General features: G+C 43.4%; 1 protein-coding gene across 1 annotated transcript in view; it reads left to right on the top strand.

Annotated features, from left to right (window-relative positions):
- DNAH7 (dynein axonemal heavy chain 7) overlaps positions 1 to 18,741 on the top strand; it is a 159,998-nt gene that overhangs the window by 117,926 nt on the left and 23,331 nt on the right. Inside the window, exons 50-55 of the mRNA XM_084892142.1 lie at positions 2,200 to 2,333; positions 3,507 to 3,842; positions 9,481 to 9,607; positions 10,889 to 11,083; positions 12,522 to 12,614; positions 17,511 to 17,687. Of these exons, the coding sequence (XP_084748268.1) occupies positions 2,200 to 2,333; positions 3,507 to 3,842; positions 9,481 to 9,607; positions 10,889 to 11,083; positions 12,522 to 12,614; positions 17,511 to 17,687 (1,062 nt within the window). The remainder of the gene's footprint in view (positions 1 to 2,199; positions 2,334 to 3,506; positions 3,843 to 9,480; positions 9,608 to 10,888; positions 11,084 to 12,521; positions 12,615 to 17,510; positions 17,688 to 18,741) is intronic.

Raw genomic sequence — 18,741 nt, 5'->3', positions numbered from 1 at the left:
ATTTGCAAAATATTGATCTCAAAAATCTCACATGAGTGGAATATCAATGACTACCTCTTTGTGTCTGAATACAATGGGGTACAAGTTGTAAAACATGCATCTCACTAAACACCGTGACTCTGGATTGGGGATTAAAGCAAATGTAACCTGTGCACTTGGTTCTCATGCCAACAGGGACGATCTCTTGAAAGATTTAGTTATAATTTTTTCACAAACGATTGCCAAACAGTAGAGAATTACATACCAACATTTCATGAGTTTTTTTGAATTGCTCAGTTTCAAGAATTGCTTGTTATCCTATTAAATTTACGATTTTGCCCATGCAATCTCTATAGTTAGTGGCATCCAACCTGTCATGGGGTAAATGAGGGTGAAAGTTGAGAAGGCTCCTGGGCCTGGGTAGAGGAGGGAGCCACCCTCTTAGGACCGTGGTCGGCAAACTGCGGCTCCCAAGCCACATGCGGCTCTTTGGCCAATGGGTGTGGCTCTTCCACAAAATACCACAGCCTGGGCGGGTCTATTTTGAAGAAGTGGCATTAGAAGGAGTTTAAGTTTAAAAATCTGGTTCTCAAAAAACAAAAAAAAATTCAATTGTTGTACTCTTGATATTTGGTTCTATTGATTAATGAGTTTGCCCACCACTCTCCCAGGGTGTTGCCTGAAGCTGCTATACAGTTCCCCATCACAGGTTGGAAATGTTCTTATAGAATCAAAATTACTGTCTTCCTGCAGAAGAAATATTCCTTACCGGGAAGGGTGGGGCGACACACGGTCTCCCAGTCAGCAGGCAGGGCTGCAGCACATGCAGACGTTTCATGGTTTGTGTGCATGGGATTCCACAGTCTGTCAGCGTCCCTAAATTACAGGCATACGGCAGGGTAGCAAGGGAGGGGATGCTCAAGACACAGGTGAGGACCTGAGGGCAGGCAGATTGCAAGGTAGATGTTGTGTGAGGAGAGCAAGTGTTCAAATTAATTAAGGTCGATATGCTCAAGGTCAGTTGTTTACTGGCTTAAGGGTTTGTTGGTGACTGAGCCGGAAAGTTCCTGCAGTGTATTGCTGTGTGGATGAGGGTGTGGAGGCAGGGGTGAGAGCAGGTTGTAGGGGGCTGAAGGGTGATCGAGGTGGAGACAGAAAACATGCATAAGTAGCATCTTCACTAAGTATGGTTATGAAGACACCAAGAGCGGGCGTTCCATAGCTGAAAGGGATTGTGGGAACAAAAGAATGATGTGTGTGTGTGTGTGTGTGTGTGTGTGTGTGTGTGTGTTGTTTGCTTTTTAACAAGAGGGACCTGAGCATGAACCAGGAAAGAGGGAGGAGGGTTAAGATGTAGGCAGCAGAGGGCCTAGGGTGTGGAAGAGCCATTATGTACGAAGCAGGTGTCAACATGCTGCACCCTGCTGGCCATCACTGAGATGCACATTCCTGCACCCTGCTGGCCATCACTGAGATGCACATTTCCCCAAAGGGGGCTGGTTGCCAGGCTGTAAACTCCATGTTACCATATGATTATGAAAGTGTAAATATATACTTCACTGTGACAGTGATGACATTGATTTTTTTCCCCTCTTAACTCACTGCGTAAGATTTCCTTTGTTGCACTTCTGGGATCCTTAAAATACAACCCAGCTGGTCCAGCCCCTATGAGAGAGGGTTTAAGACCTGATTCTAACTGATTTTGAGGTTAACAACTTATTAAAATTGGACCAGTTTGAAATCAAAATAATTTTCTAAAAAATATTATTTTTATTGATTTCAGAGAGGAAGGGAGGGGAGAGAGAGATAGAAGCATCCATGATGATAGGGAATCATTGACCCGCTGCCTCCTGCACACCCCCCACTGGGAATCGAGCCCACAACCCAGGCATGTGCCCTGACTGGAATTGAACTGTGACCTCCTGGTTCATAGATTGACACTCAACCACTGAGCCACAATAGCTGGGTTGAAATAAAAATAAATTGTTCACCAGAAAACCCCTTTGAAGCATTACATTATTACCATAAGAAACTTGAGTGTGTTTTTAACCCAACCATCAAGCTTGCCTATTTCGTTAGTTATCATCTCTGCAAATTCCTCCTTTCACACACTCTACCCGGGACACTGGAGTCTGTGTTAAGGTCACACGTGAAGCACAAAAGGCAGAGGCTTTCTCAGTAGAAGCCGTGACTGATGGGTACGTACCCTTTCACTTGTAGGTGACCTTACTGAACTTCATGATCACTTCCGAGGGCATGCAGGACCAGCTGCTGGGCATTGTGGTGGCGCGAGAACGGCCGGACCTCGAGGAGGAAAAGCAAGCCCTGATACTGCAAGGAGCTGAAAACAAAAGGTTTGAAATGTGGCCACACACAGGATGGGGTTTCCTTGTCCCACGGTCACGTCAAACCAATTGAAGTGCATCTTGAAGATCTATTGTGTTAGATCAGTGGTCGGCAAACTGCGGCTCGCGAGCCCCATGCAGCTCTTTGGCCCCTTGAGTGTGGCTCTTCCACAAAAATACCATGGCCTGGGAGAGTCTATTTTGAACAAGTGGCGTTAGAAGAAGTTTAAGTTTTTAAAATTTGGCTCTCAGAAGAAATTTCAATCGTTGCACTGTTGATATTTGGCTCTGCTATGAGTTTGCCGACCACTGTATCAAACAGGGGCATTGAACAGGAAGATGTAAGAGGGAAATGTAAGGTATTACAGAGCTTCTGTGCGAACCTGGAACATGCATTACCGAATATATTTCCACAGGCAAGTTCTTAGGCACCAGAAGTAGGAGGCAGTGTGCTTCCCACTTGTCAGCAAAGCTTTAGCACAAAAGCTCTCTCTCGTTCCTCTTGTGGGAGGGAGCCCCCCTGTTCTTACTGGGGCACAGTCCGAATAAATGTGTCACGTCCACTGTCTGCTCACAACATCTGTGTCTCGGGTAGAACGGGGACGGCTCCATAAGCCATGGAAATTTCGGAAAAATGATTGGAGCGATGCTTCCTGTCTCTGAGGGCTGAGATGTGGATGGCAGGTCGGCTGCCTTGCCATCTCCCCAGTTACTGCATAAATGGCCGTTAGAGAGCCACGTGGGGCAGAAAAGCCTGTCCTGACATTCGCGATAAGAAATGATACAGCATCGCCCTTGAGGGCGTCTGTCCCAAAGGGATGCATTTCTTTAGGTTACCAGCTCTTTGTTTCTTGTAAAAAGATTGTGTACATGCTGAAACCGGTTTGGCTCAGTGGATAGAGCGTCGATCTGTGGACTGAAAGGTCCCAGGTTCGATTCCGGTCAAGGGCAAGTACATTGGTTGCGGACACATCCTCAGTGGGAGGTGAGCAGGAGGCTGCTGATCGATGTTTCTAGTTCTCTATCCCTCTCTCATTAATGTTTCTACCTCTTTCTCCCTTCCTCCCTGTAAAAAATCAATAAAAAATATATTTTAAAAAAAGAACGTGTACATGAAGCAATGTCAAATGCTTTTTTCTTTTTCTCCTGAGAAAACTGTGTGTATGTGGTTTTCCCCCCCAGGCAGTTAAAAGAAATAGAAGACAAGATTCTGGAAGTTCTTTCGTCTTCGGAAGGCAACATCTTAGAAGACGAAACTGCGATTAAGATCCTGTCTTCCTCCAAGGCGCTGGCCAACGAGATCTCGCAGAAGCAGGAGGTGGCCGAGGAGACGGAGCACAAGATCGACACCACCCGCATGGGCTACCGGCCCATCGCCATCCACTCCACCATCCTCTTCTTCTCCATCGCCGACCTGGCTAACATCGAGCCCATGTACCAGTACTCGCTGACCTGGTTCATCAACCTCTTCATCATGTCCATCGAGAACTCGGAGAAGTCAGAAAACTTAAGCAAAAGGTGGGTAACAGAAATACCGGTGAGCCCTCACCAGTGGACGTGTGGGCATTAACCAGCCATGGGCGGCTTTCCCTGTTGTTTTTGAGATGCTTCCAGCATTGCAGGTGCTTAGCTCAAAGGACTAACCACCATCCCAGAAATGACTGTGAGGGTTTGAAATTGTAGCGATGTGACCAAATTCATTCTTTCAGGAAAAGGCTTACGGAGATGTAGGGTTATAATGGAATTCTAAAAAGAGGAAACATGAACCTCGCGTTAACATCTGCAAAATGTACTTATGGTTGGAGAAATGGAAAGAATAGTTCAGACCCCTAATAAATATGACTCTTACCCTCTGTAAGCTTGTATTCCAAAAGTTAATAATTCATATTTTTATATACACATGTGTAAACTTTGTCAAGTAACTGTTTTTTTTAAAAAAAAAAAAAAAGTCTCCTGTTGTGACCATTTGGTATATTTACATAAGATACCTAATTTTTTTTTAAAAAAATATGTTTTTATTGGTTTCAGAGAGGAAGAAAGAGTGAGAGATATAAACATCAATGATGAGAGAGAATAATTGATTGGCTTCCTCCTGCACACCCCCTACTGGGGATCAAGCCTGCAACCTGGGCATGAGCCCTTGACCGGAATCGAAGTCGGGACCCTTCAGTCCGCAAGCTGATGCTCTATCCACTGAGCCAAACCAGCTATGGCAAGATACCTAATTTTACTGGTGGCTATTATACCCAGTAATGGAATTCAGACCTTAATGAGAATAAAATTTCATCTTGTTGCTAGTGAGATAAATTTTAATTTGGTGTTAAACATGTTTTCCATAGAGTCTAACACAAAACGAATAGAGAAAATATCTCATTGCTGCCATTGCCCTTTGTTATGTCCTTGACCAATAGGAGCCGGACACCTGTTCCTTCGTGGTTTGTGCCCAAAGGAAGCTCAGGGCACTAACTCTCACTTGCAGTTAACAATTCAAATAATTGCTAATCTCCTGACATCTCAGTTTCCTTCCTGCATTTATGATGGTAGAGTTTTGCTAAATGTTGAGAGTTCTTAGACTGAGCATTTTCTTTTGGCATTATCCTTCATTGTTTGACAAGCTTGAGTGTGAGACTAATCCAGCGGTAAGACTGATGCTTAGCAAACAGTGTTTCAGATGTCTTCCCATGAGCCAGGGAACAGAAGGAGAGGGGAAAGTGGGATTTTTAGGGAAGAATGCATGATGGTAGAGTTTAAATTTTGTTTGTATATTAGGATACCAGAGGCCTGGTGCATGAATTTGTGCACCAGTGGGGTCTCTCAGTCTGGCCTGTGGAATTGAGCTGAAAAAAAATTGGCTCTCAGACATCCCCTGAGGATTCCTGGATTGTGAAAGGGTGCAGGCCAGGTGGAGGGACCCCACCAGTGCACAATTGGGGTCAAGGAGGGACACGGGAAGGGACCAAGGAAGGGCTCTAGGACATGTCTGGCCCGTCTCACTCAGTCCTGATCAGCTGGACCCCAGCAGCAAGCTAACTTACTGGTGGGAGTGTCTACCCCTCGTGGTCATTGCAACATCATAGCAACTGGACAACCGGTCAACTGTCTGCCCCTGGTGGTCAGTATATGTCATAGCAAGTGGTTGAGCAGCCTTAGCATGTCATTAGCATATTACACTTTGATTGATTGAACAGATGACCAGACACTTAACATATTAGGCTTTTATTACATAGGATTTGAAGATGTTTTAGTTTGTTTCTCTATCTCTTCCAGTATCTGAAATCTTAAGATTAGCACAGATTAGTGAAATTCAGAAAATAAAAATTTAAGTGACCTTTCTTAGAGAAGCTCCTGGCTATTTGCTTTATGGCAGATCACTGAACAAGCATGTCTACTTTTAACTCTAAAATCTGAGTTTCTTGAGGCAAGGATTTTTTTATTTTTATTTTTTTAATGTTCCCAGAACCTATCACATGTCAGTCTCACAGAGCCACCCTGTCAATGATGTTTTATTTCTCACTGCAGTGCCAAATCTCAATCCTGGTTATAACAATAACATTAGAATGTTAGCAACTTAACTACTTCTTTAAAATATATTTTTATTGATTTCAGAGAGGCAGGGAGAAAGAGAGAGAGAGATAGAAACATCAATTCTGAGAGAGAATCATTGGTTGGCTGCCTCTTACACATGCCACATTGGCAATTGAGCCCACAACCCAGGCATGTGCCCTGATTGGGAATTGAACTGTGACCTCCTGGTTCATAGGTTAATGCTCAACCACTGAACCATACTGCCAGGCTCATCTTAACTACTTCTAAATCATGGTCTTTTCTGGAGTCTAGAGAACAAATGTTCTTTGCTCTGTCACTTAAAGGCACATTTTGTGCACAAGATTTAAAAACTAGACCAATTATTTGTTTTTATAACAAATTAGAACTCATCCATCTATGTGACATCTGTTTCTTCAATAACTGTGATGTAGACCCATAGGATTTAGAGAAAAATTAAATCATTTTACCCATATGTGAGATTTGGATGAAATATAGAAAACCTAATATACCCTTTTCCTTTTTTAGTTAAAATTCTTTAATTTAGAAACAACAGAAATCATATTTATGACTACAGTTCCTACGATTATAATCTGGAACCAAAGAGTAAGTAGAAAAGAAATGCATTTGAAAACATTTGTTGAGGTTATTAACATACTAGAGGCCCAGCACACAAAATTGGTGCATGGGGACAGTCCCCAGGCTTGGCCTGCCATCAGGGCCATCTTCTCTGGCTGCCCACAGTTGGCCCCGCCCCTTGCCACCTCCAGTTTGTTTTCCATTCACTATTGGGCCATCAGAGCCTGCCGGCTGGGGGGAAGGACCAAGAAGTTGCCATTCCTGCCCCTTTGCTGACCCCAATCGCACCCCCCCACACAGGTCACCCACCCTCTGTGGGTGGGGCAACCAGCAGGGTGGGGACCTTGGCCTGGTGCCACCTGCATCCCCCTCCACCCATTTCCTGTTCCCCATTCGCCATCGGGCAATGGGAGCCTGCCAGCTGGGGAGAGGGACCGAGAGGTGGTCAGTGCTCCTCATAGTGACTGGTGGGGCAGTTGTTCTGGTCCTCCTGCCCTAAGGGTCAATTTGCATATCACCCTTTTAATATATAGGAGGATAGACAGAAGCACGCACGAATCCTCAGTAGTTGCTCCATGAGTTTTCATAAGTGAGCACACCTGTGCAACCAGTGCCCAGACCAAGCCATATTGTTCTCTCCTCAGCACTGACCCTACCCCAAGCAGTCACTGCCCTGAGTCCTCCTCCCTCCTCCCTCACTCCCCCGCCCCCGTCAGCGTGGCCCGCTCTAGCACAGCGTGGTGGTGGCTGGCACAGCGTGTGCACTTTGGTCTGGCATCTGTGTCAGCCTGTGCTTGTGAGATTCCTGTCGCGGTGTGCGATGCAGGCTTACTCACTCTGGGGTTCAGGAGCAGGCCACGGGGTGAGGAGTGTAAAAACAAGCTCTCCCGGCCAGATCCTCTCCACAACACAGCCAAGACCGAGTCTTATTAGGGAATGAGCCTTAAACCAGAATGCGCTGTGCGTCACGGACAATCCGGAGGAGATTGCTAAGATAAAAGCCTGCCCTCCCTCGGCCGGCCCCCGGGGTGAGTGACTGTGGGAGTCAGCAAACTGCCTTCCCCAGAGGAAAAACAGGTGCCTGCTGTCTTCATGGCAGGAGGTAGCGCAGGCACCCAGCGAGGCCGAGACCCTCCCACGGGTGCTGGGGGCAGGCGCAGGGTCCCGCCCCGCACCTTCACAGAGCCGGCTCTGTCTCCGAGAAAGGCGTCCCAGGTCGGAAAGCTGGCACAAGGCCCACGCTTTCCAAAGCTTTTGTACGTGGCTCAGAGAGAGAAGGAAGGACTCCTGGTTTTCTAAGACAATGGAGTGGCAAGAAATCTCTTTTCTTATTTTCAGAAGGAGATCTAAACCCCTGATTTTTAAATGTTCGTTTGGCCTTTATATTACAACCCACATTTTTATTCATTTGCTCTCGAGGACAACTTGGGGAGCTTCAGTTTGGAACTGTTCTGGATTGCTGCCGCCTTTGACATTCTTGTGCTTGGCTTTTCCATGTAACATGTGTGGTAGGCATGAAGCTAAGGACGGAGTCAGTGACCACAGCGTATACATGGAGTCCATATTAGTGAACGCTGCCACACAGAGCTCCAATCTTTTAGCCAGGCTCGTTTATTTTAATTTTTTTTTTAGTAAAATAAGGATTTTCAATAAAGAAACTAACTCCCATTCGGAAATTAAAGTTCGAATGAGTTCTAGGAGTCATTTATCTGTCAGACTAACAAGTTATTTTAGAATCTTAACAGTGTCTAAACTTCTCTCTCATTTCCTTTTATTCAAAGGAAAAAAAATGTACTTCATTTTTGTATGTCTTCTGATAGTTATTATTTGTAATTATTATTATTTAACTGTGCAAGCAAACTAGAGGCCCTGTACATGAATTTGTGCATGGGTGGGGTCAGCCGGCCCTTCCCGTCAGGCTGGCAGGGGGGAGGGGCTGTGGGAGGTTGGCCAGCCAGCCTCAGCCCCGATCAGATTGTTGGGAGCTGACCAGGGGCCAGGCCTGTGGGGAACAGGAAGCTGGCGGGGGGTGGGGGGGGTGGGGATTTGTGTGCAATCGAGGCCCAGATCAGGCCTGTTGGTTGTTGCAGTTTGCATCATAGCCACAGGTCGTTCCGGTCATTCTGGTTGTTCTGCCACGAGGTTTCTTTCTCCCCCCCACCCTCTTCTACAAGATCATTTTTTCCATGTTATTAAATACTCTTCTGAAACAGAGTTTTTGGTAACTGTACAATATACCACTTAATGAATGTACCACAATTTTCTAATTATAAGTAACCTATGTCAATCACTAGCTCTCTAGAAATGTTTTGTTCATTTCTATTATAATTTTTATAACATATCGAATAAAAGTATTTTAAATTTTTTATTTCAATGCTTGTTTATTTCCCTTTTTAAGATAATTAAGTAAAAATGCTTGAAGTGTTATATTCATGTTAAGATTTATTATGAATACAGATCACATGTTAGCACTTACTAGAGAGTTGTTAGTTACAAATATTGTGATCTGCATGTTTTGTCTTTGTGGTAAATAAAAATGTAGTTTATCAAGTTTTGTGATTTCTTCAGCTTTTGCCAATTTATGAACAGAGTATCATGTTACTAAATGTAACGTTAATTTAATAAAGGAGCTATACATTTTGGTCTGTTCTTTGAACATATAATACGGAATATTTGGAAGTACTTACAGAATGAAGTAATCAAATATAACCCCAAGAAACATCTTATTAAAAATAGTCCACAAACCTTTAAATGTAATAGATTAATATAGTATGCATCAATTATTTTTTTTTCAAAAGGTAGACTTTTTTTTAAAAATCAATTGAGAATAGAATATCTTCTACTGGTGATTCTACATTGTGTGGCTCTCAAATCAGTGCACTCAGCTGCCGAGGGCTCTTGGTTGTTAGCGGGTAAATGACCAGAAAGCTGACTGGGTAACATACACCTAACTGGTGTGTGGTAAGTTTCCTTCAAGCACCTTCTTTAACATCCTTGTATTACTTATTTCTCCTTCTGCCACCCGTGCCCCCAGGCTGCAGATTCTCAAGGACCACTTCACCTACTCCCTCTACGTGAACGTGTGCCGCTCGCTCTTCGAGAAGGACAAGCTGCTCTTCTCCTTCTGCCTCACGGTGAACCTGCAGATCCACGAGCACGCGGTCAGTCTGCTCTCCCGATTCATTCATGTCCTCATCCGTGCATGTGTACGGGGACCTATGTAAAAAGAGTGGTATTATAAATACTTAAACAGCAAGAATTACTATAATTAAGGCAAGGCAACACTACTACCCTGGACTTCAGAGGTGACAAATAAAACACAGAGTTCATCTTATAACCGTTATTTAAACTTGTGTATGTTCCCATTTAAAATAAATTAGTTTCTATTAGAATCTTATGTAAACACTAGAGGCCCAGGACACGAAATTTGTGCATGGGCATGGCAGGGTCCTTCAGCCCGGCCTGCACCCTCTCACAACCCAGGACCCCTCGGAGGATATCCAACTGCAGGTGTAGGCCCAGTCCTGCCTGATCCCCCACTAACTACTTGTCTGCCTGCCTGATTGCCCCTAACCGCCTCTGCCTGCCTGCCTGATAGTCCCTAACTGGCTCTGCTGGCCTGCCTGATTGCCCCTAACTGTTCGCCTGCCTGCCTTATTGCTCCTAACCACCTCTGCCTTGGCCCCCTGCCACCATGGCTTCGTCAGGAAGGACATCCGGAAGGTTATTCGGCTGTCGGGTCTAATTAGCATATTATGCTTTTATTATTATAGATGCATATAAATGTACTAAATCTATTGTTACGTTTACATCAAGTAATAGCATAAACGGTAATGTTTTTAAGAACTTGTGTTGGACAAATCTAACTGTTTGTATTGAAAAATACACACATTTTACTATGTTTGAAATCCATTCATTTAAAATAAAGGAAGCACTGTGAGGATGGAGGACAGGCAGTGTGTAAATTCAGTATTTTGTACACTTTTGTGTCTTAAGACTTATTGATTTCACATGGTGATATATTGGTGGCATTCTGAAGGAGTAAAGGACTTAATTTTGCATTTCTTGCAGAAATTTCAAAACAGCACTTGATTATATTTTATGGAAAATAATCGAAAATAGGGCAGATGGATGGCTTTCTTTCTCCCCAGAACTTCTAGGGCTAGCAACACTCTAAGCAGCCATTTTGAAAAACATATATCCAAGTAGAATATGTCCAGGTTTTCATGTTAAATTAGTAATTCTGGAGAAAAACCACCGAAAAGTCAATGGTTTCTCATTGCTACGACTTTAACTATCTCAGTAGCTATAGGATTTCATATGAACCACACTGGAAACCTGAAGATCAACTGTCAATTTTTAAGAACAGCTGTAAATTTACTATTTATGGGATAAATGCACTTCCAACTATTCATGCTGCCTTTTTTTTTTTTTTTTTTAAGATTAATAAAGCTGAGTGGAGATTTCTGCTCACGGGTGGCATCGGACTGGATAACCCTTACTCCAACCCTTGTATGTGGCTTCCTCAGAAGTCCTGGGATGAGATATGTCGCCTGGATGAGTTGCCTACCTTTAAAACCATTCGGAAGGAGTTTATACACCTAAAGGACGGGTGGAAAAAAGTCTATGACAGTTTGGTACGTTTTCATTGCTCTTGCTTTCCACAGTCTTTAAGTGGAGAAAACATGTCCTTATTTTTTAATACAAACAAGATTCAAGGAAGCTTTAAGTAAGCTGGTCAGATGTTAAATATCAAATTCCTTGAAGTGCAGAGATGCATGAAAGTTGCATGGTCCTTAAAAATACTATTTTTTAATTTCCATGCCAGGTTTTTATTTAGTATCTACTTATACCTTGGTAAGTCCTAAGAGCAGATGAGCTGACATTTTACAAAACAGCTATTGGTTAGATTTTTTTTTTTTTTTTTGGATGCAGGATACAAGCTAATGTTTTCATTTCATATCACATGCCATTTGAGGAGAGGGAAAAGCTAGTACTTCTCAAATATTTTTAGGAAGCCCTGTCTTGCTAATTGAAGACGATTATAGTTAACATTATAGAAATTGCTGGCTTCCTGAATTTTTTTTAGGTACAAGTGCTAATATTTTGCCAATTCCCAGTTACATGTTTTTCTATTCCTTTGTTTCTACTCTCCTGGCATTCTGCTTTCCTTGGTTTTCATTACCAGAGCTCTGGGTGGGGAGGCTGGGAGGAGTGAGGAAGGGGCAGGTCCGGGGAGAACATTTTGTATCCGGGCATGTATTTGTTGCATTACACATGATGTCCAGATTGGTGCCTACGCGTGAATTCAAATATTTTGAGCAGGTGTCCTTTTTGGCCCTCTCCTTGCTAGTGACACTTGCTAATATTTCCGAGAGATAAATACGTTTTGTGAGTACGTCATTCTAATTTGAAATAGAAATTTGTTCCCTGTACCAAAGCGTGGAGATTTCTGATCCGACATACTGCATAGCCTTCCCTGAAGCTTCACAGGCACAACCATCCCCCTTTGTTCAAGGTCACCCTCCTGGGATCTTGATTCCTCTCCTCTCATACATTTGTCATAGTGCTCTTTCTTTTTTGGCTCTTTTACTACACACATTCTCAAGTATTCTTTAGTAAAAAAAAAAAAAAAAAAAAAAAAAGTATCAAAAATTGTTCAAAACAAGAAATAACACAATAAATTTTAATAAAATGCCCTTCTTTTGTAATAAGTATTTGTTTTTATAAGTAGATGATGAGAGTAGCTGGTAGGTCCTTCTACATGCCTTTGGAGAAATAATGGGAATAAAGCTTCATCTGATTATTATTTACTGATTACTATTCCTACTAACATTAACTTGCTTAGTTCATGTCCTGGTTTTGATTCTTCTATGGTGTTTTCAATCTTCTCTTCATTCCTTATTTCATAGCTTTGCCCTGACCTAATTAAACTTACATTTAGCATTCTTGATTTCATTTAGTCATTATGTTTTCTCTAAAGAAAAAAATGACTTATAAATCCAAATACTGTTTTGTGCTAGTTTTAGAAATCATCTCCAAAATGATGTTGAATTATCACCGCTGTATTTTCAGGAGCCACATCACGAGATGTTCCCTGAAGTGTGGGAAGAAAAAATGAATGACTTCCAAAGGATGCTCATCATCCGCTGCCTGAGGCCGGACAAGGTAAATGTGAGCTTTGAAAGCAGCTCAGCTCCTGGGGTCCCTCCTCTCTCCATGCTCAGCAAAGCTGTGTTCCTTCATGGTCACGAGGGGCAGGGCACTGGGGGAGGAGCCACTTCCTCTTCAGACAGCCATTTTCCCAAAAGTTTGCACAGTTACTAAAACCACACTGAATTCAGATTACATCTTACAGCTTTATTTATTTTAGGAGGTTCCTTCTAAAGTATGCTTCCCCAATTTCTCACAGCCGACTTCCTTTCTAGGCTGTAATCTCATTTTTATTCTTGGCATTTCAATAAAATTAGTCAATGATGTTAACCTCAAGCTAAGATAATACAATATCTGGTTCTTCAAATGCTATCCTTGTATATAGTTCTTTATAGGCCTTTGGAAAATTAATAGGATATTATCCTTAAGACTTTTATTATTGCTGACTATAAACTAAAATTCCAACAATTTTAGCTTTATTTTCCTCAAATAATAAATCATATAACCATCTACCAGCTGACCTGTATGTGTGTCAGCACATTTTAGTGCTCATCAATATTCTGATTTGCATTATGATATGTAATTGTACTCTATTAAAAGAAGTATTCACTTAAATACAATAGTTCATGTCCACAGAGATATCCTTATACTCTGAAAAAATAGAGACACTGTTGGGGGGAAAAAAATGGAAAAAAATATCCTAATTATCCATTGTTCCTACTCAAGCAGAAGGAATGCATAATTATTTCAGCACTTACCATAGTCACAACTTAAGTTGCTAAGGAATATAAGACAATATTTTCATCCTAACAAAACAAAGAAGCAGAACTTAGGTGGTGAAAGCAGTATTTTTTAAGTGTTTTCATCCACATCAGTGCTAACGGGGGAGGGAGGCGCTCCTTCCTCTGTGCGTCATCCTCTGAGCAGCGAGCACACGGAGTCCCTGTGTGACTTGGCCAGGGCCCGAGCGTCCCTTAGGCAACGTGCCTGGGGCCCACGGTGCCTTTAGGGGTCCAGGAAGATGCTTTCATTTCTCTTATGATCAGACAGTATAATCCAGTCTGTACTCTATTTGTAATGATGCCAGAACAATCCTAAAATATAATTTTTAAATTGTTTTAATGAAGGAAGGGGCCCAGAATGTGCCCATTCAAGCCTAAGGCTGCCCTGCTCTCCGGTGCCGGGAGAGATACAGTGGGTTGAGAGTCATTATTAAGCTGATGGCCGGCTGAAGGGTCCCCAGGGTAGCCCTTGTGGAAAATGACTCCCCACGGAAACTTCAGGTTCAGCCTAAGAAGTTCCGCCTCAGCTACCCTGTTTCCCCAAAAATAAGACAATGTCTTATATTAATTTTTGTTCCCAAAGATGCGCTAGGTCTTATTTTCAGGGGATGTCTTATTTTTCCATGAAGAAGAATACGGTACACATTTATTGTTAAATGAAAATAAAGGAAATTTATTACCTGTATACGATACGGTAGTACGGTAGTTGTCAACACAAACCAGACAAACTGTGTATCCTACAGTACCAAGAATTTACTCATTTATTCAATGACAATCATGTCATCATCTTCTGGAACATCATCATAACAATCCAATTCCTGAATTTCCTGGTGAATTTCTTGTGACTCCATTTCTTTCAGAATCAGTGGACCAAAACTCTCATGTTTAGCCTAGGGGGGCCTTAATTTCGGGGGGTGCCTTATATTTCACTAAGAAGGAAACCTGTAAGTAGGTCTTATTTTCGGAGGATGTCTTATTTTCGGGGAAACACGGTATTAATAAGGAAGGACGGGAGATGTTTCCAATGCTTGCCTAGGATGGCGTCCTCCTTTAGAACTTTTAATTAGCACTTCCAAAGGTTTTCACTTTGTTTTCTAAGCTAATAAGACTTTTATACTAAAATGTTTCCTCCGCATGTACTCGTGACCTTCTTGCCTCAATATTTGAAAAACAAAGAACCCTCTGTTCCTGTTTAACTAAATTTAATTAAAAATGATTAATGAACCATTTCCCAATGATAGCCATTTCATCTTGTAAATATCTTTCCCCGGTTTTATGTTTTTAAAAGTTTGACATTTTCATTTACATTGAGCTACCAAATAGATCAAATATTGTCTTCCATATTCATTCTCTCTTTAGCGTGTTTTTGAGGGCACTGGGGAGATAGATATCCAAGCGAAAGGGTTCTGTTTGTGTGTATGTTTTTGCTGTTAAATCAATTGAGGTTCAACTTGTAGTTTCATCCTTCTCTTCAGGGGTAGGGAACCTTTATTTGGCCAAGGGCCATTTGAATATTTATAACATCATTTGCGGGCCATACAACATTATCCACTTAAAAGTTAGCCTGCTGTATTTGGTCAAACATTTGATTAGCTCACCTCTAATGCGTTGGTTAGGACCAGGCCAAATGATTTCCTGAGCCTTACAGGGCCCAAGGGCCGGGCGTTCCCACCCTTTAGCTGCTCTAATTCTTTAGCCCTATCTTGTAATCTCCCTCTGTCTCCCTCGGGCTTCCTTGGCTAAGGGTTGAGTGTAGACATTATCGCTTTTCAGCAAAACTTGCAGTTCTGCTCTCCTTCTGCACACACTCGGGTGGGGGGATTGGCCATACAACCTTGCTTTGGCCAATAACACGTGAGCATTGGACTCTGTTGTGAGATGTCCCGGGCACTCTCCTGCCAGCAGAGTGGTGGGATCGTGTAGAACTGAAGCTGAGCCTGCACAGGGAGTGTTAGTTGCCCAGACACTCAGGAGACTTTGCAGCGGCAAAAAGAGGCTTTCATTGGGTTAAGCCACCAAGACCAAGAAATTGCTTGCCACTGGGCACAACTCAGTTTAAAAAAAAAAAAAAAAAAAAATATATATATATATATATATATATATATATATATATATATATATATATATATTTAGTTTTTACAGAGAGGAAGGGAGAGAGATATATATTTTATTGAGTTTTTACAGAGAGGAAGGGAGAGAGATAGAGAATTAGAAACATCGATGAGAGAGAAACATCAATCAGCTGCCTTCTGCACACCCCCTACTGGGGATGTGCCTGCAACCAAGATACATGCCCTTGACCAGGGACTTTTCAGTCCTCAGGCCGACGTTCTATCTACTGAGCCAATCTGGTTTCAGCCCAAGTGATATATTATTCAACATGTGCTGTTTCCTCTGTAATCTACAGTAATAAAAGAGTAACATGCTAATTGACGATACCTTCACAACGCTCACCAGCCAATCAGGAGTGAGTATGCAAATTAACCCCAAAAGATGTTGGGTTAATTTGCATATGCAGGTGCTGGGAGGTGGGGGAGGTTGCAGGCATTCCACACCACCCAGCTGCTTTGGGCCTCTGTGCAGTGTGGGTAGGTGGGAAGGCAGCTCTGGCCAGAGCGAAGGCGGTGCTGGCAGCCAGGGGAAGGAAGGCCCATTCTTGCATCAATCTTTGTACACTGGGCCTCTAATCCTTACTATAAAGTAACTATTAGTGTGCTCTTACGTTAGCAAACCCTCCAATCTCACTGTTTTCAGGTACTCCAATTTCTGGTGGTGAATGTTTGATTTTGGAATCTATATATTTTTAAAATACATATGGAGGTTATGCTTTTAAAAGAGTCGTTTTTCCAAAGTAAAATGGTATTAGCATACCAGCGAAAGTACCCTTGCTGCGTGCAGCTAACATTTGGGCTAGTACCACACAGATTTTATTTCTTTGCAATATCTAAATCACCGGACACTATAATGTCCACCAGGAAAATTAGCAATTGCTTGGACACTGGTTCATAATATCCTTTACTTGTCAGCACAACTTTTGGGGTCTCCTTTCTGCTGCTCTCCCCTCAAAACCAACTCCACCCAGGCAAGGGTGCACAGATGCCAGGTTCTCTGCGGCTCGTGTTCGGGAAGATGTACAAGATGCTCACCAGGTTGCCACAGAGCAAGCAGATGGCTTGCAGGTTCCTTTAACGTTTAACAGTCTACAAATTCCAGTCGGGGTTTGTTTAGCAAAGCAGCGTAGCAAATGGGTAAAGACTGAGGTGAGGAAGGTTTGGGTCTATTTACAGAAGGAAGAGCTCCTGAACTGTAAACAAAAAGCAAATCAATCTGCTTCCACTAAGAAACTAGTCAAATATAAGTTAACTAGAGGCCGGGTGCACAACATATGGGGTAGGGACAGCCTCCTCAGACTGGCCTGCGACCTCTCGCAGTCTGGAGCCCTCGCAGTCTGCAAGCCTGGCTTCTGGCTGAGTGGTGCTCCCACCCGGGGAGTGTACTGACCACCAGGGGGCAGCTCCTGCCTTGAGCATCCGCCCCCTGGTGGTCAGTGAGCATCATAGTGATCAGTCGTTCCACCATTTGGTGGATTTGCATATTAGCCTTTTATTATATAGGATAAGTTCCTCTGACCCCCGATAAATCTTACTTGCCATATATAGAAAACATAAACGGGAGTCCACAGACTCCTCTCCTGCCTTCTGCAAGGTGGCTGCCTAGATTAGCCTGTGATTTTTGTTACTGACAGATTTCACTTCACAAGCCCATTGCTGGCAAGATGGGATTGCAGAAGCAAACCTCAGCTCTCGCCTTGCAGACTGAATGGCCCGCAGAGTTGTTGACCTCGGGAGTGAGGTTCATTCTCGGGAACAAGCGAGCCTTGTGCAGTTTTAACACTAAAAAGGACAAAAATACTGGGAGAGGATTGAAACTCTAATGTAAGCCCAGCTAGTCCTCCACTGTCAGCTCCTCACCTCACACCCTCAGCCGCACGCACGTCCACCCCAGGACGAGGGGAAGGCACTCAGACACAGCAATGGCTTTGGCTCTCCACTGGCCTTAACGAACACCTAAGTGAGACCCCCTCGCAGATGTGCAGTGCTCTTTCTAACGCGTCCTTGTTCCTTTCTAGGTTATCCCAATGCTGCAAGAATTCATAACCCACAAGCTGGGGCGCACGTTCATCGAGCCGCCCCCCTTCAACCTGTCCAAGGCGTTCGCAGACAGCAACTGCTGTGCGCCCCTGATTTTCATACTCTCGCCGGGGGCCGACCCCATGGCCGCCCTGCTCAAGTTTTCTGATGACCAGGTACCTTCAAATAGATGGACTTATATGTGTGTGCGTGTGTGTGTGTGTGTGTGTGTGTGTGTGTGTACATTTCTCTCTCTCTCTCTCTCTCTCTCTCTCTCTCTCTCTCTCTCTATATATATATATATATATATATATATATATATGTATGTATATGTACTTGCTTATACTAGAAATGCTAAGGGGTGAGGAAAAGGTACAAATGTGTCACTCACTCAGCCCTTGAGAGACTTGGGGCATCGGAGGAGGACAGAGCCCAAGGACATTGCTATCTAAGCGGCCACACTGCTAGGAGAAATACTCCTTATTGCAATCCTAAAACCAGAATGCGGGCCGGGGGCATCAGCTCTGCTTTCCCTCTGGGGGGAGGGGCACCTCTTGATCTAAGGTGCCCGGGTGTGAGCTGGGGTTGATCTAACAGATTCAGGACTCACCATGACCTGGGGGGCCCCTCTCGGCCGGCTTCTCTCCCAGCCTCTGAAGGGGACCTCCCCCAACTCTCTAGACCCATGGTCGGCAAACTGTGGCTCTTTGGCCACTTGAGTGTGGCTGTTCCACAAAATACCACGGCCTGGGCGAGTCTATTTTGAAGAAGTGGCGTTAGAAGTTGTTTACGTTTAAAAAATGTAGCTCTCCAAAGAAATTTCAATCGTCCTGTTGACATTTGGCTCTGTGACCAATGAGTTTGCCCACCACTGCTCTAGAACAACCTGCCTTCCGGTCACTTTGCCGGGTTCTAGTCTAAGAGGCTCATTTCCAGGCTTTTCGTGGTGAAATGAATTTGCTGTCACTGTGCTTACCTCAGACATCCCAGGACAAGAAAATAGAGAACAAGCGGTTGGCATTTTTGAGTTGACATTTTTCCCTTTCGGTCTAATCAAAATAGAGGTTTATGGCAATAGATATTTCTAAAACCACCACCACCACTTGTACGGAGTACTCTTTGCTGTAGCTGTTTCTGGCACTTTCTATCTCAGTGTTCACAGCAGTCCCATGAGGTTCAAGATGGTGTGGCTGTTTGCAGACAGGGGTGCTGAGCAGGGAGAGGAAGGAG

Source organism: Pipistrellus hanaki (assembly GCF_964339955.1).
Source record: "Pipistrellus hanaki genome assembly, chromosome: 8".
Taxonomy (NCBI): domain Eukaryota; kingdom Metazoa; phylum Chordata; class Mammalia; order Chiroptera; family Vespertilionidae; genus Pipistrellus; species Pipistrellus hanaki.
Note: the sequence above shows the minus strand (reverse complement) of the source record. Positions and strands in the feature narration are given on the sequence as shown.